The sequence below is a fragment of the Castor canadensis genome, chromosome 8, assembly GCF_047511655.1.
Source record: "Castor canadensis chromosome 8, mCasCan1.hap1v2, whole genome shotgun sequence".
NCBI classification, from domain to species: Eukaryota; Metazoa; Chordata; class Mammalia; order Rodentia; family Castoridae; genus Castor; species Castor canadensis.
The window spans coordinates 144,781,522-144,807,667 of NC_133393.1; the positions used below are offsets into that span (position 1 = coordinate 144,781,522).

Here is a 26,146-nt window from a genome sequence, read left to right on the forward strand (position 1 = left end):
CCTGGAGTTTCTATTTGCTTTCCCAGGAAGAAGCTGAAATGAAAACCTCAGGTTGACTCACAACTGTCAAATCAGACACACCCATCTTTGCAATGCAGCTGCTCCACCGATCAGAACGCACTGCAGGCTTTAAATCAAGCCCATTCTTCTGGAAAACCACACACATGCCCACTCCTCTGCTTTGATTTTTGCTTACCCCAAAAGCTGCAAGCAGTAAACTCTCGCTGGTGATGCATGAAGGCAAAGTACCAGGGATCTATTATGACAGGGAAAATAGGGGGTTTTTTCTTAACCATTTTGAAGGGTTCAGGTCAATGGAATGAAGCATATTCACATTACTATCAACCATCGCACCATCCACTCAGAACTTCTTCATCTCACCAAAACTGTACCTGCTGCTGTCCCAAAGCTGCACAAGTTGACACAGGCAGGCAGGCTGGACCTGGGTGGCCACAATGTGAGCCTTACTATGAGGCAGAAGTCCAGACAGGCAGCATGATGGGAAGGCACAGGAAGGCAGAGAAGCCCTTATCTGGATCCATCCCATCTGAGCCAGTGAAGGTGAAATCTCCCGGAGAATGCCAGTGATGCTGACTGAACCTACAGACAGGCAAAATGTGGCGCTCTATTACAGAGCCTAAGTGACTGCAAACAGGCCATTATCAAATCTCTTCAGTGACAAAGCTCTGTGTTGAAGGCGACAAATAAAAATAAGTACATTAAGCACAATAAATCACAGGGACCTGTCGGTGAGACCCATTATCCCTGGGGGATTACAGGGTTGTTTTCTTTCCTGCTTTCAGCTATTGGATCCTGGTTTTCCCCTCATTGTTTTAATATTGCAGCCATTACTCTCTGTGCCACGAAGGGCCTGCTGTTTCCCTGTAGTTCTGGGTGGCAAGGGCATAATTTGTTTTATGATTTGCTTGGGAGGATGGCTGTTTTACATTCATCTTTAAAAGATACATTCAATAATCATAGCACCGAGACACTGCTTGAGAATCAAGACCAGATCCTGTCCTTCCTTCCAGCATCAACATGGCTACACTATAGCCACCCAAAGCCACCCAACCATCGCCATGAGGACCTTTTCTTTGGGAGACAACATTCCCAGTGTTAGCCTTGCTTCAGAGTCACTGCATCGTGCTGAAGATGGCTTATGCTAGAGGGAGACAGCAAGCAGCTGGAATTACAGGCACCTGGGTTTTGCCCTTACATTGATGTAACCACAGACAGGTCCCTTGATTTTTTCGGGCTGAAGTAGCCTCATCCACAAAATAAACCAATTGGTCCTCATGCCTCTTTGGAACCCTAACGATGCTAAATTTGAATAAAGGAAGTGTAAAACACTTTAATAATTCTTCTCTTTCCTCCTCTCCCTCAATGAGGTGGTTGCAAGATTCATCTTATTTTTTTTTTCAAGGTTCATCTTAAAATTGAGCAGTCACCCAAGACATGTTCTACCAGTTCCTTCTCCTATCCAGGTAGATATTGTTTTCTAGGACAGCTTATTGTAAATGCATTGTAAATTCTGTCAAGTCCTCTTCTGATTTTACCCATCAGGAAGTGAATGGAAGGGCAAGTACTTAAGGGAAGAATGTGTTGGGCCAGGTCCCCACTGCAAGAAGCCATTTAGGCTCTTCCCCATCAGAAGTGAATAAGGCAACAAATCCCCTCTGCTCTTCTATAAAATGGCTGCCAACTCCTGCATGCAGCATGGAAACATCAATAGCCCTTTCAGGCATTCCTATTTCAATTACCACATCTAAATCTCACCATGAAAAGCACACTTTTTGCAACGTTAACGCTTCCAAGTGTGGTGCTGTACGAGGCAGCCATATAACAAAATTGATCCCAGAACTTCATCGCCCATCTGAGAGGCAATGACATAAAACCTGTCCGCCCAACAGTGCCCAACTCTCAAAATACTCTATAAAGGACTCAAATTCAGAAAAGGCAAAGAAGTTACAAGCTCTCCCTCGTTAGAAATGGAGCTGGGTTTTACAGATCATCAAAGCCTGTTGAGCACCCTCTTGGGAACAGAATAAAGAAGATTCCTTCTAACCAAGTGACGCCTCTGCCTTTGCAAAATTTGGTGTAAGAACCCAATAAATACCAAGTGGAGTTAGATATATGGTAGTTTTTAGCCCAGATCTGCAGGTGGCAAGTGACAAAGGCAAGTAGGTTTGCCTGGAAACATGAGGGGCTAGGAAACAACCCAACGAGGTCACAATAACCTAGCCTTGCAGAACAAGGGCTCCATTCAAACAGGGACTTTGTCTTATTCTCTTCTTCACCCCCCCGGGCCCAACATAGTGCCTAGCATATAACAAATAATCAGTAACTGTGTTCACTGAATAAGTGAATGAAGGAATGAGTCTGAGCAGTGACACTGATGACCTGCAGACCTATGAAATTCTGATCCAGTGATGAAAATAATGCTGAGACCCATTTAACAAAGAAGTGGGATCTCTTTAGTGGTTATGTAATATATATTATATACACATTATATACATTATATACATATTACATATATATACATATTACATATATTTATACGCATATATTTTTTTTCAAGATGCACATGTACTCAGACAGCAATCTATACCAAGCTGTATTAAAAGAAAGTAAAAACCCTATCCTTCCAATGTCACTGTGAGGGTTTTGAGGGCTGTTTTTGACTTATTTGGTTTATTTGTTTTGTAACTTTTTTCCTCACCAGTGCAAGTGATTAGGAAAAGGCAAAAGAGGAACACAGTCAAAAACTATTCTTAGCCTCTGCCCTGAGTGAACCTCTTTTGACTATCAAAACACAGCTCATGAAAACAAACCAATAAAACCAGAATACATTCCCATACTCTCCATGAAAGATTTAAGAGTTGTAACAGATATCTCAGGATTTACAACTAAATGATACCAAAAGCCAGGAGTCAGTGGCTAGCACGTCAGGACAAGGAGGGTGATCCAGCAGTCCAGGGCTCTAAGGGACACAGCTCTACCTCTGAGTATTTCCCTTCCAGTTGTGTACTTGAGTTTCTACCAAACATGCAACTCAGGCCAAAAAGTCATACTTCCCAAAGACCCAAAGACTTTGCACTTAAAAAACTCATAGAACACATCATGAATCAGACCCAATGATCATTAGATATCATAAACTTGAAGAGTATCTAATGCCCCACTGGGCATCTGGTCATCATCCAAGAGATATAGATAAATGCTCCTCAACTTTCATTGGGATTATGTCCTGATAATCTCACTGTAAGGTGAAAATATTGTATGTCAAAAGCTCATATCTATAATCCTAGCTTCTTGGGAGGCTGAGACCAACCTTGATCCTGAGGGTCAAGGCCAGCCAGGTAAATGGTTTGAGAGACCTCATCTCCAAAATAACAAGACCAGACTAGACTGGAGGTTTGGTTCAAGTGGTAGAATGCCTTCTTTGCAAACATGAAGACCTGAGTTTAAACCCCAGTACCACCACTCCAAAAAAAAATATATATTTGATATACTTAATCCATAAAACATCATAGCTTAGTAGCACAGTATTCCGTAAAGCACCAGTAATTGACCCCTAGTGGAGAGGAAGACTGGTAGCTATGGTCCATTGTTACTGTCCAGCATCCCTACAGGATCATACCTTACCTGGGAAAAGATCAAAATTAAAAATTCTACTGAATGCGCTCTGCTTTCATACTAAGGTCAAAAAATACTGAGTTGAACCATTGGAAATCAGACAGCATCTGTGTTCCAAAACAGTTTCTCACAAGTTGTGCTTGATCCTGACATTAAAGATGGGATTGGATGGTGGACCACATTTCACAGAAAAGGGAAAATAAAGCATAAGTGGAATTGTGACCTCACCACCCCCTTTCAAGAAAAGATGTGCTGAAGTCTTAACCCTCAGTACCTCAGAATGTGACCTTCTTTAGCAACAGGGTTTTTACAGAGGTTATCAACTTAAAATGAGGTCAATGAAGTGGCCCCTAAATCTAGTATGACTGGTATCAGTTTAAAAAGAGGAAATCTAAATAAAGAAATGTACAGGGAGCAGACATATGAAGACACACAGGAAGAAGACGCTCATATGACTGGAGTAAAACATCTATATGTCAAGGAAAGCCAAGGGTTGTGGCAAACACCTGAAGCTGGAAGAGGCGAGGAAGATTCTCACCTAAAGCCATCACAGAGAGAGAGTATGGTCTTGATGACACTCAAGACACCTTGATTTAGGGCTTCTGGTCTCCACATCTGTGAAACAGTAGAGTTCCCTTGTTTGAAGCCACCCAGTTTTAGTACTTTGTTATGACAGTCACTGGAAAATAATACAAAGAAGGTTAAGCATTTTCCAAGATGGACTAGCAAAGTTTACCATGGAAATAACAATAAACCCAGTCAAAACTTCTCAATCCTGGGTCTATCTTGCTTTCATAAAGACAATCTCCCAATCAGACAACACTCTTCACATATGAAGGGACAATGGTATATGCATGGATTTTTCAGAACTTCATCCTTACCCAGTGTAACTTATGTGAACTTTAGCCACATTTTGCAGCAGTTAGTTTTCCAAAGGACGAAGAGTAGAAATTTTTGGATTGCAGGTAAGCTAAATTTAAGGGAGACAGAGGGAGTAGAGGCTTTTGACATGAAAAGACTGCAATTTCACAAGCTGTAGTCTGATCCCCATATCTCCTCAGCTGTGGTGCTCCATTACAAACACAGACAGACCAGACAATGAACACCCAAGGCACGTTAAAACAACAATTAATGCGGGAGTGAGAACAATGACAACGTCTTGACAAAGGAGAATAATGGACAGCTTTGTCATCTGCAGAGCCTTAAAGAAGAGGAGCTTAGAGTGTAAATGGAAGTCATTTTGCTCTTTTGTGACTTGGTCAATTCACTCATAAAACCCCAAAATTGCAAAATGTAGTCCCTAAGACCAACAAAACAAGTTGAGGACACATACACCAATGCTGGCACTGTGAGAGCCCAGCAGAGCTCCCCACTGCTCCATGAAAAGAATAAAGTGGACTGACTTGAACATGAGTTGTTCCTCTCAAAGTCCCAGAGCAGCCTCTTCCCTACCCTGAAAGTCTAAAAACTCACTTTACAAACAAAGTCCACCCTCAGAGTATCATCAACAATGACAATGCCACAATTTCAATATGGCAGGCTCTGAGGCAAAGGAGGAGAAATATGCAGATTTTCACTATCTAATCCTAGACATTTTGGGCAAACCTCACAATTCTCATCTCTACACCTAATTTTCTCCACTCCTATAAAAGGGAAAGGTATTCCCAAATAACAAACTCTGCATCAAGTTTACCATCCCTGAAGTGGTTGTTTACATTTGCATAAGGAATCTGCTACAAATTTGCATTTCAAACAAAGTTTGCACAAAATTTTTCAAAGACAACCCATTCAGCCACATTAACACAACATACAAGGCTGGGAGCACAGCTCAAGTGGTACAGCACTTGCCTAGCAAACACAAGGCCTTGAGTTCAATCCACAGTACTAGAAGTAAAAAAAAAAATTCTATGGGCAGAATTTTGTAATGATCCCCAGTATCTCACAATGTGACTGTACTTGGAGATAGGATTTTTAGGGTGGAAGTAAGGCAAAATGAAGTCATTAGGGCAGGCTCTAATCCATTATGACTGTGTATTAAGATTAGTGCAGTAACAGACAAAGAAAGAAGGTCACTTGAAGAAACGGAGAAGACAGGCATCTACAAACCAAGAAGGGAGGCCTAGGAAGAAACCAACACCACCAGCACATAATCTCAGACTCTGGCCTCTAGAACAGTGAGAAATTAATTTCTGTTGCTGAAGCCCCAGTCTACAGTACTATGTTACATCAACCCTAGCAAACTAATCTAGATGGGATTCCGCCATTTTTAATTTCTTGCTTTTTTTTTTTTTAATGAATAAAATCACATACAGTCTTTTTTTAAAAAATCACAAAGTGCAGTCAGGGCTTCTTTGCCATTTCTTTTCAAGTCTTGGAGTGATGAAAGGAGGCTACTGAACGCAACACTCATTTTGCTCTGTCAGCAGACAAAAGGGTGGTGTGGTAGAAGAGGTACACCCAGGAGAACAGGTTTGAAAAGAAACCTGTAGTCTTCTTAACATGACTTCAATATCTTCAGGTCAATCTGCCCACTGGACAGTGAAGCTTTCTGTCTCACTGTAAAGGGATTAAACAGAACTCATCTGCCCCCTCCTCCGCCCCATCTGCTCAAGAGATGTGATATAAGCTCTTCTAACCAGCATGACCAGAATCTTACCAGCTGTAAAAAAATGTATGATTTTGAACTGTGATAGGAACCTGAGGGTGTGATATAAGTCTGAGGCTCCTGGGACCCTGTTTGCCATCCCATGGGGACAGCTTGCTTGAGAATGAAGCCAACACAGAAAAAGGCAGAGCCAAAGAATAGATGGACAGATTTACAATGACACTGAGAACCTGTGTCCAGCTTTGCCTGATGCTTCTCTCTATATTCAGGTACTTAAACAGATAAAATGGAGTTGTTATTGATGTTGCTTAACACCAGTATGATTTTTCTGTCACTTATACCTGAACCAGTCCTTTCTGAGCCACTGAGGAACTCTAGCATAGTTACATGTATAAAAGTTTCATCAAACTTTGTTTTCATTTTTCCCAAACTCTGTATCATTTCAAGAGTGATTGAAATTGGGAATATAATTATGAGCTGTGGGAGATACTGATATCCCTGAAATACTGTGCACAAAAACCTTCAGGTGGATAAGGTCTATGGCAGGAAAAAAACAACTTAAGTACAGATGATGATGATCTGCAAGCCTTTTTTTAAATTATTATTATTTGAAAATTTGAAAAATGTACCACCTTGCCTATTTTTTAGGTTCTCACCTACAGTTTTCATCAAACAGTAAATAATTTCTAAGGGTATAATTTTCAGTACATCATAAACATTTACATTTTAAATTAAAGCTTCTATGTCACATTTTCAGTGATCTAGCAATGTGACACCCATCATTCGCTTTGTAAATTCAAGAGCAAGTTATTTGTTAAGAGCAAAACTTTTTAAAGATCATTCTTTTGCATGAGAAAGAGACCCACTGGCCCTGTTTCTCCCACAAATCAAACAGGGAAAAGGCAACAAGAAAGGGACAGCTCTGTGGATTAGAAGAGGGTTCTCACACACCAATTTCAAATACTCTCTTTCAAGGTTTCTACCTGTAAAAATTCACCAGAGTAAGATTAGTTTGGGGTATGCCTCCCCTTTATAAAATGGCATCATGCATGGAAACCACACACCCTAAGCACATAACAAGTATTTGATAAATGGTAGCTATAATTATTACCACATTCCAACTGTTGTTTTGCATACTGACCATCACAACTTACTAAGGCAGGACCTTTACCTGCCACTCACTGCTTCCCATCCTTACCCGGCAGAAGCCAAACTTCCTTGAGAGAAAGGAGCAAGGTAGACAGAAAACTCCCAAAATATAGTTGTGAATGCACTTGCTTTTACCTTCAGGGCCTTTGCAAATTTTCTAAGGGCTCTAGACAAGGGAGAAAAGAGAAAGCCTGTGGCCGACCCTTATTTTTTTTTTTTTTCTTATTTTACCAAGCACACCCACCATAAATTGGCAAGGGAAAGAGGAGTATGGGGACAGAGTGGAGCTCTAAATAACAATTATATAGCTAGTTCTTCTAGAGTCCTTTCTCAATATTACACACACAGTAACAGATTTAATGAGTTCAAAAATTCTATGTTTCAATATGAGTTATAGACAAACTCAAGCAGAAGGAAAAAGAACATGGCAAAAGCTAAAACCCAGAGAAATTATCCCTCGGTGTGGATTAAATCAGACACAGCCAGACCCATGGCCAGAGAAGCTGAGGGTCTTCACAACCATATAACAAACATCCCACGCCAAGTGCAAGTTCATAAAATTTTGCTGGTGCCTGGTTCATATAAGCCCTCTGATAGGTGCAGAGCCCCTGTAACTCATCTATGATTTTGCTAAGCAAACCTATTCAGGCAGCTCCCATGGCTGGTTTACAAAGGCAGTACAATGAATACCCAAGTGGACCTTGGAAACACTGGAGGCAATGCTAACTATTCTAACACAAACATGTGATTGTGTGGAGGAGTCTTAGACACAAATTAATACAGCCACTTCCCCTCACTGTCTGATAATTTCCCAATTAGTCATGACTGCCATTCTGCATCTGGTTCTGTTAGGAATGTGAAATGGTATCGAACCTAGTAAACAGAAATCATGGTCAAAGTGTCCATCAGCAGCCAATGATCAAGCCTGACAGAGTCAAACACTTGAAGGATGGAGGAGTAATGAAATGTACAAAGATTCTTCAAATGACCCCCGTCCTCCCCTCAACACTTGGCCCTGCTTTTTTTTTAATTTCTTTTTTATTATTCATATGTGCATACAATGCTTGGGTCATTTCTCCCCCCTGCCCCCACCCCTCCCTTACCACCCACTCCACCCCCTCCCTCTCCCCCCCACCCCCTCCATACCCGGCAGAAACTATTTTGCCCTTATCCCCTTATCTCTAATTTTGTTGAAGAGAGAGTGTAAGCAATAATAGGAAGGAACAAGGGTTTTTGCTGGTTGAGATAAGGATAGCTATACAGGGAGTTGACTCACATTGATTTCCTGTGCGTGGGTGTTACCTTCTAGGTTAATTCTTTTTGATCTCACCTTTTCTCTAGTTCCTGGTCCCCTTCTCTTATTGGCCTCAGTTGCTTTAAGGTATCTGCTTTAGTTTATCTGCGTTGAGGGCAACAGATGCTAGCTAGTTTTTTAGGTGTCTTACCTATTCTCATATCTCCCTTGTGTGCTCTCACTTTTAACTTGTGATCAAAGTTCAATCCCCTTCCTGTGTTTGCCCTTGATCTAATGTCCACATATGAGGGAGAATATACGATTTTTGGTCTTTTGGGCCAGGCTAACCTCACTCAGAATGATGTTCTCCAATTCCATCCATTTACCAGCAAATGATAACACTTCATTCTTCTTCATGGCTGCAAAAAATTCCATTGTGTATAGATAGCACATTTTCTTAATCCATTCATCAGTGGTGGGGCATCTTGGCTGTTTCCATAACTTGGCTATTGTGAATAGTGCTGCAGTAAACATGGGTGTGCAGGTGCCTCTGGAGTAACCTGTGTCACAGTCTTTTGGGTATATCCCCAAGAGTGGTATTGCTGGATCAAATGGTAGATCAATGTTTAGCTCTTTAAGTAGAGTCCAAATTTTTTTCCAGAGTGGTTGTACTAGTTTACATTCCCACCAACAGTGTAAGAGGGTTCCTTTTTCCCCCACATCCTCGCCAACACCTGTTGTTGGTGGTGTTGCTGATGATGGCTATTCTAACCGGGGTGAGGTGGAATCTTAGTGTGGTTTTAATTTGCATTTAACACTTGGCCCTTCTAGGTCCAGCCAGGAGCCCTTCTCTATCTCCCTTCCACCATATTACCAGATTCCATGAGGTCATCAGTATGTCCCAGGAAGTTTCACCAGCCCTTCTGGTACTTGGTAAGGGGGACAAGAATTCTTTGGATTCAGGAATACTTTGAAGAGAAAATTTACATTGTCCTAATTGCCCTTGCAGCATAGTGAGACCCTCAAGGTCCAGCAAGAAAGGGTCACATTGTACCTGGCCAGTAAATACCACCATTTATTGGCCAGGAAACATATCTGAGTGAACGGTAAAACCCCCGAGGATCCCCAGAGTCCTGAGATGCAGTCAGTCCTGAAAGGCAAGAATCAGTCAGTTCAAAGAACTGGGATACAGTGCAGGAAAGGCAGCAGCAGAAGACAGGATAAAGGTACAGATGTTGGACAGTGCCAAAGGTCAGGAAAAGCATAGAGGGGTTTCAAAAGAAAACTAGAAAAATCCCAGGAAGAGAAAAAAGAAAAGAGCTGACCAAGAAGCAGCAGAAATATGTGCACAGACTGGAAGGTGTGCAGGAAACAACCAGTAAGGAAAAAAACGAAGGAGTTAGGGATTGGTAGTGCATGAAATGCAGGGTTGAGGGGAAGATAATGAGGCTATGGAGAAAGGCCAGAGCCCGTTCATAACAAGCTTTGTGTGTCCTGATAAGAAAGCCAGACGTTTCCCAGTGACTGATAGTGAGCCAATGAGGGTTAAGTTCATAGAACATTCTAGAAAAATCTCCATTCCTTAAAGATTAGAAATACAACTATCTACAGGCATTGGAGTATCCTATTTGAAAAACTGCATGATCCAGAATGGTTTGCTCCCTCATTCTGAAAAGCATGTGCCACAGTCTCACAGCAAGCTACAGAGCAGCGCCAGCAGTCACAGGGGACAGGGCACAGACCCTGTTTCTTAGGTGAAGAGCAGGCCCAGGTGGAAAAGCTCTGAGCATTTTGCTCTCAGCTCTCCACAGCTGCTTTAGGAGCCACTCATGAGGAAAAGAATTTTCTCTATTACGTCCCTTATTGGGTATCATCCAAGGCTCAGAAGGGTGTTCTACAACTCTGGGCCCATTTAAACAAACCTTCAATAAGAGAGGTTCCGGAGAATGTATTTCACCAAGGTCCTGTCCAGCCCAGTCAAAGGCGAAAGTGCTATTTTGAGAACTGTGGCTGGGTTACAAGTGAGCTTTATTCCAATGAGGCCACTTTATGGTGGGCAATGAAAACCATCCCATACTTCAATAGCAAGAAAATGCTCATGAACCAAGAAATGAGATGGCAGAAAAATTCAGAAGCTTGCCACAGCTTCTGTCCTACTACAATAGTTCTTGCCCGGTGGCCTTAAGAACTTCATATTTGCTATGGCTTGAGTGGGTCCCCCAAAAGTTCATGTACTGGAACCTTAATTCCTCAATGTGCCAATGTCTGGAGGTAGAACTTAGTAGGAGGTGTTTGGGTTATGGGGGAGCACTCACGAGCAGATTATTGCCTTTCTCACATGAGCGAGTTATCTTTCAAACTGGATTATTGTCACATGAGTTCAACCCCCTTTTCTCTCTTCCACAGACACCTGATAGCCCTTCCATTTTCCACCATCAGTTGAAGCAGCACAAGACCCTCACCAGAAGCTGAGTATATGGTGGTCCCATACTCTTGAACTTCCCAGCCTCCACAAAAACAGTCAAAATATACCTCTCTTCTTTATAAGGAACCTACCTCAGGTATTGTTAGAGCGGGAGAATGCACACTAGGACATACATGAAGTAGTGCAAAGGCCTGTGTGTTGGCCTTCCAGTCTCCATCTCTCCCATCTGCCTCCAGCATGTATAGTGTAGGCTCATAATCCCAAAACAGAGTTTTTAATACACCCTATTCCTGATCTACCCTCTCTTCCAAAAGTCCACCACCCAACTTAGCCTGCCAACTTCATCTGCAACCCCTTGCTAACAGAAACTCAGATTGGCTTATTCTCCAAACCCAAAAGTAGGCATTTGTGCTTTAGTCAACCTAACCCTATCCCTTTATTCCTCTTAATTCTTCTAGTCACATTTTAATCATCCTATGTTGAAGGACCAACTTAAATCTTACCTCCTCCACTGAGTTGAATAAGCTAAAGCAAGTTCCCACCTCTGGTTTCCCATCACCTTTTAACTCAACACTCCACACAACCATTCTTTCCAGAGACACCCTTTCTAGCACTGCTCTGAACTGATCATTTAAATCTTCTATTGTGCCTAATTCATCACACATTTTTTTCCAATCTCTTCAACAATGTTCCTTCAGTGCAAGGACAGGAGCCTCCCAGTTTAATACCTGCTTATGGAAAGATTACTAAATGCTAGGAGCTTGGCAGGATATTCCCATGGATTCTAGGATGGGGATGACCTAGTCACGGCTGTTAAGGAGCTGATACACAAGTGAGGGAGTAAGGAAACTATCAAGATACTGACCACGCCAAGAATAAGTTGCCAAATGCATGCAGCCCTGGTTTCATTCTGGTTCTGGCAATGCTTCCCCTCATTCTGTCCTCCCATCTCTGATTTACTAAGGCCCAAATGTAATACTCTCCTCTTCTCTGATTCCTTCAAGCTACCCAACACTGGCCCTGCTGCCCCTCACCTTCTATTATGCTTCTCTATTAGATTTACCTCCCTTGCTAGGTTAAGGCCACTGCATGAATGAGTGCTCTCCAAACCTCTATTTTGCTGTCAAGTTGGGACCCACATACGGCAGCAGCTTGGTGAGTGTTGACTTGGTGAGTGAAGGGAAACATCAAGAGAGACATGGCACGAAGCCTGTACTCGGGACAGACAGACTACAACTGGACAGAGATAAGAAAGCAGATGGTGAATCTAATACGACGAAGGGAATGGCAGTATCAAGGTCACCCAAAAGGGAAAACGGGTAATTTGGGGGCAATAGTCAATAGGCTAGAGGCAGGAAGCCCTAAGACAACCAGAGTGAGAAGTCTGAAAAGCTAAGAGCTCAGTCCTGGCTCCACACTTCATGGCTTTGTGACCTACCTGGTCATCAGGATAGTGGGAGAATAAGACCCCTACCTCACAGAGGTTTCTGGGAAACATGAAGGCTGAAGTAAAATGAAGGCACGCCTGGCACAAGAGCAGATGCTCTGGGGTGTGGAACAGACAGAAGTAGAGTGTGTGGAAGAGAAAAGAAGAGTGGGAACAGAAGCAGAGAAGGCAAGGGTGTGTAAAGGCATAGTCATAGGCGCTGGGTGACAGAAGATTGGGAGCCCCACACCCCCTGAATAATTCTCCTTACCTCCCCAGCCTGAATGTCCACAGCTGTAAAATGAAGGAGCTGGCCTGAGGAGCTCAGAGGTCTCCTGTAGGCACGGTGTGTCTCCACACATGCTCAATAGAGAAGCCATCACTGTGTCATCACCAGTAACACTGAGGAGCCCAGGAGCTCAGGTGGGGGTGAGTCATATAAGCACAGAAAGGGGAGACACCCACATGGCAGAGGGCGCCTCCCGCTGTGGCAGGCACTTTCCCTCCGTTCCCCAAACCCACTTCATCCTCATGACGTAGGAGCCATGACCCAATGCACCTAAGTCACATCACGGTCATCGTCGCTGGGACTGGAAAGATCATCTTCAATCCCCCTGAGGGTTGTTACATGAAAATGCTTTTCCAGGCATTTTTAAGACAATTTGGCATCTGAATTTGAACCAGCTTTAGAGCATGTCCATTTTTCTCATTCCAGATAACTTAAAATCCCTACAAAGGCAGAGGAACGAATACACAGGACTCATTTGGGTATTGTACTTCCTTGCTTTTTTACAAAGCCATCAATGTCTGAACCTCAACAATGGTTCCTCAGAGAATTCATTTTGCTGAAATGTCCTTCAGTTTTAAAATGAAAGCTTCCTGCATGGCATCAAGGAGCCCAAGACCATCCTCTCACTCCCTCACCACCCACCCCAACTATGAAAACAGGAATGTCACTCATTCACTACCCACAGCACTCAGTACATATGCAAGTACTTGTTTAATGCAGACCTATTAAGCACCAGCTACTATTGCTGGAGGTGGGAAAAGTCCACTCCACTTATCACACTGCCTGTACCTCTCCTGGCTCCCAAAGCAACCATTCTCAGATGAGGGCTGACATCAGCCATCAAGGCTGGTACACAAATACTGTTGTCTTATTAAAGACCCACAGAAGTGCTCTAGAAACAAAAGAGAGGAAGGGATAGTTTCCAGTTAGCTATGACAAAGTTAACCTTACTCAATAATAACAAATATGCATTTAACATATGCAAAACAGCAGCAGCAATCTCTAAATCACAGAATAACATTCAAGAGCCCTGATCCTTGCTGAACTTGAATTTAAAAAAGAAAGAAAGAAATCCCCACATGCCCATGTTTTGCTGTAAATCCTCCTAAATTCTAATGCTACCATGGAGAGCTGGAAAGATCAGCCAAGCCCTTTCTTCCCAGTTGGCCTTGGTAATTCAGAAAAGGACTGTGTTAAGAGCAAAGCTCTCCCAGTAGTCAGGGCTCCATTTCCATCTGCTTCTACTGCCTGTCCAAAGCTCAGCCCCATAATGTGACAAGAAAGGCTCAAATTATAGGTGAGACTGCACTTGCAATTCCAGCCCCAGCCTGTGATTACCTATAGCTACAGGTCACCCAAAATTACCTCTGGTGCCTTAAATGCCTCCATTTTACCCCATTCCTAGAACAAATTCTTTTTTGGAAACTTTGTAAGAGAAAAAGGTGCAAAAATTTTCACAAAAAGCTCTAGATAGTTCAGTTCCTGTGAAAGAAGAGCCAGCAGACATGCACAATTTCAATTTTTTTATGTCCTGCATGCCTCACCCATGTATACTTAGGTGCAACAAAATGGATCTCCATGTCTTTGCAATTAAGAAAACTCAGAATCCTGGAAATTCTTACCTAATCTGGTTCTGGGTTTTTTGGTTTTTATGAGTTCTTGAGGTGAAATGGGAGGGTGGGTAGCTATGATCAGAATCTCCGTGAAAAACACAGTTAAACATAGTTACTCCACGTGGTAAGGCAGTGGTTTTGACTGTTTATATAACTCCTGTACTTCTCTCTGTCGTACAGTCCTACACTGGGCTTCTTGGCAGGTGACATTAGTGGACTGTTTGTAAAAACTTTCTAGTTTATGTCTCGTAAGGTCCTTGGTTTTAAACCCAACAGGTGAGGCTTCCAAAAGTGTTCGTCACGATTATGTTAATCAAACAATTTCAAATACAATAAAGGAATAGCTATTAAAAAGAGGCCTGCAATAAATCCCTTAAGTAAAACAAAAATCCTTTTGTATCTCAAACAATTACTTATCTCAAATTACTTGGTTTTAAGATCAGATTTTATATGTCAAGTCCTCCTAAAACACAGCACTCTCCTACTTAGCTTTAATACTGAAGTAATAACGTAATAAGCCTTACATTCACATTGCACTTACTTCAAATATCCTCCTTCCAAATAAGCAATGCCCTCTATCCCCAGGAGACCAGTGTTGGTGAATAGCCTCAGGAAGAAGCCAATCACAAATGTCTCAGAGGCATAAAAACAAGTTGGTTTGCATTTTCCTTGACTTGTACTTCTACAAGATTGCTCTTCAGCTTTATTTTTCTCCCTTCATATTTGCCCAACAGCTCCCCTACAAGGTCAAATACAAGGGCTTCCCTTTTCAAATTACAGTCCAGACTTAGCAAAATCTTGAAGGGTGAACTTGCTTTTATCTACTTCATTTTGAAACAGTTAAAATGGTCAACATTGTTTTTGTTTGTTTTGCTTTTATCACAAAGCACTTCATTCTCAAGTAGTAGCTAAAGAATAGTGTAACATTCCAGATCAACAGGTTTGCACAACACATAATAAGTAATCAGGCAAGTCCAGCAGCTTACATGTGAACAGCCTCATGTCAGAGGGGATCCAACGCATTAGACAGAATCTACAACCAACACAGAAAAGGTTTTGTGATTCTTTTCATCAGCAGTCCACACTTGCAGTGTCTTACATTTCAATGTAGATAGAGTGCTTGAACAGGTGAGGCCTCTTCCCACTTCAGGGCTAGAAAGCTAGAACCCTAAGGAGTAGTCTGAGCTTTACCACTAGCTCACGTAAGCTTTTCCAGTTCCAGGTATCTAGATTCCTACTTAAAAATAATGCCTTACTTATAGTGACAGTGTCTGAAGTCCAGAGAGGTCAAGAAGTAGTCTAAGTTCACACAGCAAGTCAGCATAGGATAAAGCAAGACTAGACCCCAGATCTCCTGGTTTTACTTAAACCACCCCATCTCCCACTCACACAGGGATGGATGATACAGACAAAGCAAACAGGCAAATGCAAACACACACACACTTCCAACTTTTACCTTCTCTGTCCTTCTGGCTCCTGTTGCTGAAAAAGTAAATACACTTAACCTTGGAAATCACTGTTGCAGCTGTGACTTTCCATTATTTAATACCCTTCGGTTGCTACACTATTGCTTATCTTCCTCACCATACACAGCCAGCACTCTGGATCAGCGTGGGTTCTACATCGAGGGACTCAACCAACCTCAGGTGCAAAATATTTGGGGAGTAAAAACTGTCTATACAGAACATGTAGACTTTTTTTCCTTGTCATCATTCCCTAACCAATACAGTATAACAACTACTTACTCTGCATTTACATTGTCTTAGGTATTATAAGTAATCTAGAGGTGATTTAAAGTGCATGGGAGGATTGCATAGGTTATACATAAACACAAAACCATTTTATACCAGGGACTTGGACAGCTGTGAACCCATCCTCCACAGATTCCAAGACCAAGGGAAGGGCAACTCTAGTTTCCTCATCCCACAAAATATGCACACATGTACTCACACACTTCTGTTCTCAATACTGTAAAGATCTCTTCCAACAGCAAAGGAGGATTAGACCAGACTGAAATGATTACAAGGACCTTGTTGAAGTACAAAACACAATCAGAGGCAAATCTGACAAAATGGAATTTATTCCCAGAGACAGGGCTTTTTTTTTTTTTTTAAACTATATCATTTTCAAGTAACATTGTCATTTTTCCCACTGCTGCATAATCACATAGTGAAAGCCCCATATGTAATTCATGTACACAAGAGGGCAGACTTAGGGTTGATAAGGAACCCTTTCTTTATTTGCATTGCTAATAGTTTTGGAAAGAACAGGCAAAATGTTCTATGTAGGACAATGGACAAAAAAGACAATTTCTTTTTCTGTGTTTAATAACAATATGGGATAATGAACTATCATTCTTCAACAGTTCCTAGCAACCATTTGTGCCACCATTTGAATCCACAAAGCATGAAGCTAGGACACAGTCCTTAGCCGGGAACCAAATGAAGTTATTGCCCTTCTTCCCCCAAACTTTCCTTTTCTAGCACAGCTCACCTTCTCAACACATGAACTACTGACTATTCTCTATAAATACCACCTACACTGAGTTTCCCATGCTGTCTCTCTAACTCGAACTCCCTTCCTTCCCACAACCTCACAAGCCCAAAGTCATCCTTGGAATAAATCTGTATAGTGGTACACAGCTTGCATGATTGCCTTGTCAAATACTATAGGCCAAATGCAGAAGCTCTAGAACCTCAGCACAGAGCATGGCACCTGTCACAACACAGATGTCCAATTGTTATTTGTTAAAAGTCTTCTAAAACATACTTAATGAAGTCTTAACTTTTCTTACTTCTGCCTACTACTTTCTAAATATCAATCCATAGAGAGAAGCTGAGTACCTCTCAATGTCAAATGCTCCAGAGTTCAGCAGCAAAGCCTCATCAACATTAGTGGACTCCCAAGGTGTGTCAACGGCAGGGGCTTGGAGGTCCCAGTCCCCTGGGTCTCATATCCCCAAACTGGTATTGCTCTCTCTCCACCCTGAGAATCTCTGGCTGCAAAGATACCTTCGCCTTGTTCACAGGCCTTGACTTTTTACACTGGCCTCCCTCAAATTTACCAGACTTCATTCATGCCTTATAGGACCAGAGCATGTATGCTCTCCAGGGTGGGTTTTCACTAGTTGGTGCTCAGTGCTAAATGTAATGCTTTTTTCCTGTTACAAACTCTTACCCCTTGGCTAGACTACACCTACGAGAATCAATCTATAAAGCCTTACTAGTAGGAAAAAAGCTTTATGCTCATTTTTCCCAGACCACAATAGCAGCTCTCCTTTAACTACCTAAATATGCACCACACATACTGGTAAAGAGTCACAAATGCAGTCAAACAGACCACAGAGTGCAGGGCAATGAAATAACTCAAGCAAGACTGCAGGTTCCAAACAGCCTAAACCTACATGCTGAACTGGGCCTTTTAGAATCTAGTGAGACCTAAATGTTGGTGACATTTTTTTTTTTTTTGCATCAGATTCTGAAATGGACAATCTCTTCTTAGACTGTACCTCTTACCTTTCGTGTCTTCCCACCTCTGGGGCAGGCTTTCATAAGCCTTGGCTGTTATGGATAGGCCAGGGCAATAATGCTTTGTTCTTCAGGGAAATACAATTATCTTCTAATTGTGCTGGAAAGATCCCAGGCACTAACGATTTAATACTGTTAAAAGTGCAGAGAGCATCTCAGCTGAAAGTGCTACCACACTGTCAAGTGTTATGTTAGCATCTCTGCAAACTATCTACTTTTAAGGGGATGACAGCAAGAAATTTTAAGTTTGATGGAGTTGACTTTAGAGATATTTTGAAGTACTGTGATTTTTAGGAAGACTGCGTGGGTTACTGCAGTCTAAAAACCAAAAAGGAAAGTTCTGATTACAAAATTGTTAGGGAATTTAAGTTAGCATGGTAAGATGACCAAAGGATAGAGTTTTCAGGGGTTTCTATCTTCCCAAAACAAATAGCCCTTCTACACTTAGAGACTATAAGTGAGTCTCTCCAGAATTTCATATTACACTTTGCAGTTAACCAATTCTAAGTGGTCTAAATGACACTTTAGATGGGAGCAGGCCCACTGTTTAAGCATTTGGAATTGACTCAGTTTGGATACCAAAAAGTTAGGCTCATGAACCGCAAGGAAAAGGCACAGGCTTTTGGAACATTGGTCGTTGGTCCTCATGCTTTCTTCATTGGTGTAGAATAGCAAACTAGTCCCCCCTAGTGTCCTGTAGGTGGCTGAAGGATGGAGACACTCCAGGATGCCTTCTGCATCAACCTTAAAGCACAGCTAAGGAATCCAGAACCAAGGAAAACCTTGGCAACCTTCCCTGGAGATGAGGCAGAAGCACTTCTGGGACCTATGAGAAGAAAACCTTCCAGTTCAGTTCTAAGGCTCTCTCAGTTGAAGTTTAAAAGCAAAAGGCATCCTTATTATCTCATATCAAAACATTAGTCCACAACCTAACATGCTTCATTAGGTGAAGAGTGTCCACACTTACTAACAGCTACTGCTCATCCAGACCGGCAGGATCTTTTCTTTAGAAAACTCTCTATCCTCATAGGGAATTTGCTGCATTTCCTTGCCACTCTCAAAAACCCACTAAGATCTAAATTGCAATGACTTCTGCCTCTCTATTAACAGGGGCAAGCTCGATAAATGTGTGTTCTCAAGCAATTTTCACTAAAGTAAAGCACTCTTGAAAAATAAAAGTACATAAGAGATGTGTGAAAACTTAAAGTCAGTTTTTTTGGGTTTTTTTTTGTTTTTTTAGCTTTTCCCCCAGTGAGGTCCAAGCATGCCCTTGAGTAATTCATTCATGTCACCCATTTGTGAGAGATAAGAAACCAACCCTTGTTCTTTTCTTAATTTAGAACCTCCCCTTATCTTGGGTCTATCAGAGCTGATCCTGAGGTAGGAAGACAGGAGAGGTAAGGAGAGAAAAATTAGCCTGAGGTGACTGCCCCCACAGAGTGAATAAGCACTCTGGGTCCTCACCTGTGTCAGAAAGCAAAGGTATCTACCCTTTGGTGATGTACACGCCCCCACCTGCCACCCTTCCCATGTCCCCTTGAAGGGAGCAGGAGCCTGAGCTGGCGCTCTCTCTTGGGGCACTTACGTAAGACCCTGTAAAACTTCCTGTGACATTCACGGAAAATGTAAGCTGCTATTTTGCTCCCTCAGGAGATCATTTTAATGGACTGAGTGACAAAATTCACGGATTCAGAATTCAGCAGAAACCTGCTCAACCGAGGTACATCAGCACAGGGACAGAATAAAAATCCATCCCCATTAAACAGGGTCACCCAGGGGATGGATTCAGTGTGTGAGAGACAATCTGTTCCCTCCAAAGTGACCCATTTAAAATCTGGTTGTTCCGGGGGAAGCTCATAGGTTTAATAAATTTCAAACAGGCAAGGGCAGGCTTATGGAACTGAGGCTCCTTACAAGAAGCATTTAAAAGAAGGCAATAAGGCAATGAACAAAATGACTTAAGGATGTACAAACTTTGGAGTCCTCACTCCAACCTTTGGAAGCAGTGACATTTATAAGAATGTCTGGATGGCTATACATTGATCACTCACTATAAGCAGCTTTGTCTAACAGGACAGTCATGCTATGCTGACTGGGCTTTCCCTCTGAAGAACCACTCTGTCCTGAACAGGCACTTGCAAACTGTGACCGTTCACCTGGCAAACTGGCCTCTCTGCAACAAGGAGCAAAGAAAAGTTCTCCATGGCATCACACAAGGCAAGCACTTGAGAAGCGCAGAGTCGGGTCCAACACAGCAGGCTCCCAAAGAACAGGTGCTCAGAGCCCACAAGACGGGGGAGGGGGCGCCAGGCACATCACCTCCTGGTGTTAAGGGGAAACTCTTGCTGCCTATCAGCAGCTTGAGGGCCTGAGAGCCTGGCAGGCCCTGAAACAGCTCCTGGGAACACCTGGGACTCAGAGTCTTCCACCTCTCCAGGACTCCCAGCCCAGGCAACAGAAGGTGTGCCCGCCCTCCTCCTCTTCGCCGGCATCCAGAGCACAGGGGGTGCCAGCCACAGGTTCTCAGAACTTGTCCGATGATGGTCACCAAAGCGCCCCCATGGAGGCTCTCTCGCACCCCAGGACTCTTACCTTGACCGTGACTGCCCCCAGGCAGAAAGAGAGCGCGGAAAAGCTGGGTGGCATGCAGACTCTGCCAACTACGAGGCGCAGGGGGTCTGGGTCCGGGTTCAAGCAGGCGCTACCCTAGTCGGAGCGGCGGTGCCAAGTGCTGACTTCAGGACAGTCCCGGGCGGAAAGGGTCCGAGTGGCCCAGGCAGAACACTGCCCCTTCTTCCTCTTCCTCCCGGGCCGCTGCCTGGAGCTGCTCCCTGCTGAGAGGACTCTTCCAAGCCCCGGGCGCCCCGCATGAGCAGGGGCCTGGGTCCGTCTCAGGCTGAGTCCAGGGAGCAGCGGGCCGGTTCCACCTCCCGCGCTCCTGGCTGCTTCGCCCCTTCAGGGCAGGGCCTGCCCGCAACCCGCCCAGCGAAGAGCGCGCGGCCGCGCCCCCAGCTCCGGGCGCCTGGGCTCCGAGCGCGGCGGCGGGGCAGAGGCAGCCCAGCCGGGCCGGGCGCCGAGCGCGGCGGCCGCGGCGGGGGGGAGCTATAGCCGGCCGCGGCGCCCTCTCCCCCCGGGCCTGCGCCGCCCGCCCGTGGCTCCGCGAGAAGGAGGCGCTGGAGAGGGCCTAGCCCCGGCCTGGGGCGCGGGGCCGGGGGGCGCGGGGCCAGGGGAGGCGCCCGGGGAAGGTCACAGGAGCGGAGGCGCGGCGAGAGGAGCGGAGCGCAGCACGGTGGGTGCGGGGAGCCAAGGCAGGCAGCCCTCGCCGCCGGGAGCGCTCGCCGGCCTCGGCCACCACCGCCGCCGCCGCCGCCGCCTCCTCCGAGACGCGCCGGCTTCCCGGAGCGCTCGGAGCTGAGCGGCTGCTGCAGCCGCCGCGGGCACCCGGGCGCCGCTGGCCGGAGTCGAGGCGCGATCCCCGCCTCCTGCGCCCAGCTAGGCGGGGGCCCGCTGCGCGGGGGCCGGTAGGGGGGCGCGCTGGCGAGCGCTGGGGGTCCGAGCTCCGGGCTGGCCCCGCCGCCGCCGCGTGCCTAGAGCGCCGGGCTCGCTCAGCAGCTGCAGTGACTGTGTGTCTGTGTCATGTCTGTGCAGCTGGGGGGCACCGTGCGCCGGGGCTGGGTCCCGAGCGGGGGCGGGGCCGGCGCGCGCTTCAGGGCCCGCCCCCTGACCCCGTGACTGCGCGGCCAGCCAATAGGTAGTGCCACAGCAACTCGGCCCGAGAGCCCGCCCCACCTAGGCTCCTCCTCCCAGCCAGGCCCCTCCCCCGACTTCTGCTGTTCGCTGGCACACAGGCGGAAGCAACACCCGGAGCCGGGATTGCGGGCCGGGTCGCGGAGAAGGGTGCTATGCTAGCTGGGAGCTCCCCGCCCTTCTCCCCCCCGCCCCACCCCAGTCGCTCGCGGCCGCCTCGGGCTTGGCGTGCCTCGCGGAAAGAGGGGGAAGGGAAACGGGACGGGTCCACAGCTGCCGCTGTAGGGACGCTTGCAGGCTCGCAGGGCTGTGCAGACTGCCACCCTTCTTTTACAAAACAGCCGTGGTGAGAAATGGGAAGTTTCCCCGCCTCCACCTTCTACTGGGTCGCTTTTCTCTCGGAAGTGGGCAGGGTCTGGGGCAGCTCGAGGCTGCGAGGAGCCCTTTTGAGAGGTTTTGACAGCATCTGTTAGGGCTCTGAGTCCAAGAATCCTGTCCAAGACTCCCTGTTCTTGGGGAAAAACTACATTTCCTATGCCTTCCTCAACACACACAAGCACACGACGCCCTCCCGGTTCCGTTGTATTCTTGCTCCTTCCCCCTAGCAGGAGAACCCCGCGCACAACATCCAATTGAATGGACTTCCAGCCTCCCAGTCCTAAGGGTGGGGGTGCCAAGAGTCTTCCCAAGCCGCGGAAGGAGTGGGTGAAATTGGTTAGGGTAAAGGGGGCGGGGATGTGAGAGTGGTTGGAGGAAGGGGACCTCCCTTGGAGGAAAAAAAACCCAAGGAAGGGACAGGAGAGACCCGGAGAAAAAGAGGACGCGGAGGGATGAACAACTCTGACTCAAAGACAGAGCTCCGGGCGCGCGATCCACCTCCCGGGTTTTTCCTCAGCTGCATCCCAGGGCTTCTGGGGTCCCCTTCCTCCCGAATCCCCACCTCTCCCGAGCCCCGCTGGGTCCTCTCGGCGCGCCCATCTCTATGCTCCGAGACTCAGACAAGGCAGCGGCAAGCCCACCCGAGTTCTTGCCAGGACCGGGAAAGGATGTGGAGGGGAGGGGTGCGTAAGAAAAGGCGGAGGAGCTGACCACACTCCCGGAGGGCGGACTGGGGACCCTGGGGAGTTGGAGATCTGGCCCCTCTGTGGCCGGACCCAGCTCCCGCCTGGGTATCCACACTCTCGGCCTTTAGCTTGACCCGGCCGAGACCCCCATTCCCAACCCCACCCCCGCGATTCCCTCCCGCCTCCTTAAGCCCCGACCCCCACCAGCAGCAGCATACTGTTTGTCCCCCCCGCCCAGCTCCCCCAGCTCCGGAGCGCCGTTTACCTAATCTCCGTGGCAAACCCAGCCGAGTAGGATGCGAAAAGAAGGTAGCGGTGGCACAGCAGCGTCCCCGGCAAAGAAGTAAAAAACCTTTGCTTTGGAGCTTCGGGATAAGTTAACTGCGAAGCTGGGGTCCTGTCTTATCTCTGCGGGGATGACTCTCACCGTGCACGTTGCAGGGATAAGAGATCGCATCTGTTTTTGATACCATTACCGTGTCGGAGAAGAACATTATATGATAAAATATTATCTAATATCCTAGAGACCATTAAAGTGTCAAAGTTTAATGCCAAGCCTTTTAGCTCGAAGGCAGCTCAGTTCTTCCTCTGACGTGCAGCTCGGTTCTAGAACGCGCAGCAAACAAGGGGATCATTTTTATTTTTTTGCGGGCCGAATGTCCTTCCTTCCTACTCTCTTCCTCCTCCCCCACTCCAACCCCCGCCCCGGAACCGGGTAAAGTTGAAGCAAGAATTTGTGCTTTCTTTTTATTTATTGCTTTCCTTCACTTCATTAGTGGTGTAAAATGCATTATTACAATATATTAGCATATTAATAAGGGAAAGGGAAGAGAAACTTGAAATTTACAAGCAAAGGAGAAATAATTGAATTACACCAGAAACTAAAAGATAAGCATGTGGGCAAGAAACATCTTCGTTATAATTACCCAAGTATAGTGCATTCTCTTAGAAAAATACGGCCATGGTGGGGAGGCAGGGATGTTTACACTGAACACTAAGGTATATTGAAAATATAATTCATCACTGGGGGATTTCACAAAATTTACTGGCATAGGTCAGCAAGCACCTTGAATGTGGAAAATCTTTGCTCTGTCAACTAAAGGTTGCAGTTTTTAAGACTGGCATATGTAAGGCTCTAAATGGTAGGAATGTTGTTAGATTGAAATATTCCACAAACTGAACTGGTTATTCATATCATGTAAAGACCCACATTTTTAAAATTCCTTTGGAACATTGTAAAGCTCCCAAATTCCCCAGTTCAAGCAAATATGTGTACCTACATGGCCATTTATTGGTCATATATATTTGACCACGTGTGCATATGATATATGACCATATATATGAAGTAAGATTGGATGTGATTGTCTAGAAATTATAGCCCACTGACACACACCAAGATATAAATGTCTTGAAAGGATTTCAACTATGGCAGAACATAGTATGAAGAATGCAGAATAAAATATGTAAGGTGATATACCTGTTATTTCTAGAATCAGCGCAGGTGTTGCTAAGAACTAAGAAATGAAAAAATATTGCACCCTCTAAACCAACTGTTATCTATTTATCTCTACACAGTTACTGCACCTGTCACTAAAGAGATTTCATATTATTATTAGGGTCAAGGAGGCCTGATCCTAAAAAAAAAAAAAAAAGCTGGAGGTCTTAAAACAGCCACTAGGGGGCCCTAAAGGCATCTCAAAGAGGAATCTGGAGAACAAGCTTTCACCTCTGTTTTTTGGGTCTCATTTTCTGTGTACCTAACGGAACTGGAATCTAAAGATAATATGGTATGGGGACATATCAGGCTTTATGTTTTAAAATACGTAAGTCCAATTTTGACTCATGTGTCAAGGATTTCATTCCCAGCTATCCCCACCTCAAATTGTATAAAGTCAACCCAATTATTTCCAACTGGGCCTACTTTTCTAAGATTGTAGGACTGTTTTCTGAATGTTTTGCATGTTCTTCAAGAGCTGGATAGTTAGATGATTGAATCCTCACAGGGAGCATATTTAACAAAGCACCAACCTACACACTTCAGTGAAGTCAAGCCAGCCATCGGACACAAGCATCAGAGCAGAATCTTGGAGGTCCGGAATGAGCAGGTATTCATTTTTTAGTGAAATGGTGATGCTGTTGGTGGGAGAAAGAGGTGGTTGGGGGGGGAGCGGGGGGCGGGGGGCGGTGATGGGGTATGATGGGGTATGGAAAGGTTGCAGTATCTTAATAATAGCAGTATGTTTGTCAAAACAACTATCAGGTCCATTCCTTCAGAAAGCAGCCCCAAATGTTTTTGTAGGCTGCAGTATCTAGTAATCAAATGTTCAGAGCTTTGGGATCCTTAACAATCACATAATATCTTTCCCACATCTTACCAGAAAGTAAGGTAAGTAAGGTTAAGATGTCCTTTGTGAGGGTCAGGAATCAAACAGTGGTCAAGTAGCACAGGCAGAGAGAAGCCTAATTTTCCTTCAGCCAATGCCAGAGAAATATCTGCAAAAGATATTCTACCTAGACATGTTTCAAGAAAATTTAAGCACCAGCCATGAGGCATTCCTCTGTCATTCAAACCAACAATCAAAAGACATTCCTGAGCAAAATAAAATGCTTCCATTGGACTAATTTGGGAAGAAACCACTTGCTAGCTGAAGAATTAAAGAACATTGCAAAAGCCACCAAATTAACACCAATGGAAGTGTGATTTGAACATAATTTAACTGGAAACAAAGCCAGTCCAGAACTGAGACATGAATCAGGCAATGAAGGTAAGGTCTTCCTTTACAGAATAAAAAATATTTTGTTTGCATCCTCATGCTCATTAAGCAGACTGGATACAGGTATTCTCAAAATAGCATTAAAACTTCTGGAAGACTTGCCACTGCAAACCTCAGAGCCAGCTGACTAGAACGGATTTGGCTGTAGATGGAGGATCCCATTGTCCTTACGAGAGTGGGTTATTCACTCATGGGTTGTGAAAAGTCCATCAGAGTAAAACCTTGTCAGGTATATAGCTCCCTGATTACCTTATGCTAAAACGCTGAAGTGGGGAGGCAAAGCCCTCCTGTTTGGAGACAGAGCTTTTCTCCTCACTCCTAAGTCCAATGAAGAAAGGGAGGGGACTTCAAGGTGGGAAGACATAACACCCTCAGGACAAAAATGAAGAAAATAATTCAAACATAGGTAAAGGCACCCAAGTCCTGAAATAAACGATGATGGGGTATACCTGTTGGAATTTTTAAATGAGAAGCCCTATTAAAAGGGCAGTTCTAGTTGTGTGGGCATATTTTCCATGTCATGCTTCTCTCTCTCTTCTCTCTCTCTCTCTCTCTCTCTCTCTCTCTCTCTCTCTCTCTCTCTCTCTCTCTCCCCCCCACCCCCTCTAGGAGAGCTATAGAGCAGGACATCTCAAACCTTAATGAGGTTTGACTGACTCA

General features: G+C 44.9%; 1 protein-coding gene across 5 annotated transcripts in view; it reads right to left on the reverse strand.

Moving 5' to 3' along the window:
- The window catches only part of Large1 (LARGE xylosyl- and glucuronyltransferase 1), a 502,729-nt gene extending 479,614 nt beyond the window's left edge, over nucleotides 1–23,115 (reverse strand). Inside the window, exon 1 of one of the 5 annotated variants that reach the window (XM_074084325.1) lies at nucleotides 22,978–23,115. Coding sequence is in view for 2 of the 5 variants with exons in the window: in XM_074084321.1 (XP_073940422.1) it covers nucleotides 393–547 (155 nt within the window). In the remaining 3 variants the exon portion in view is untranslated. Of the gene's footprint in view, nucleotides 1–392; nucleotides 2,466–20,493; nucleotides 20,633–22,977 lie in introns of those variants that run through there. The other 4 variants (XM_074084329.1, XM_074084326.1, XM_074084322.1 and 1 more) reach the window with 4 other exon arrangements.
- Between the last annotated feature and the right edge of the window lie 3,031 nt (nucleotides 23,116–26,146).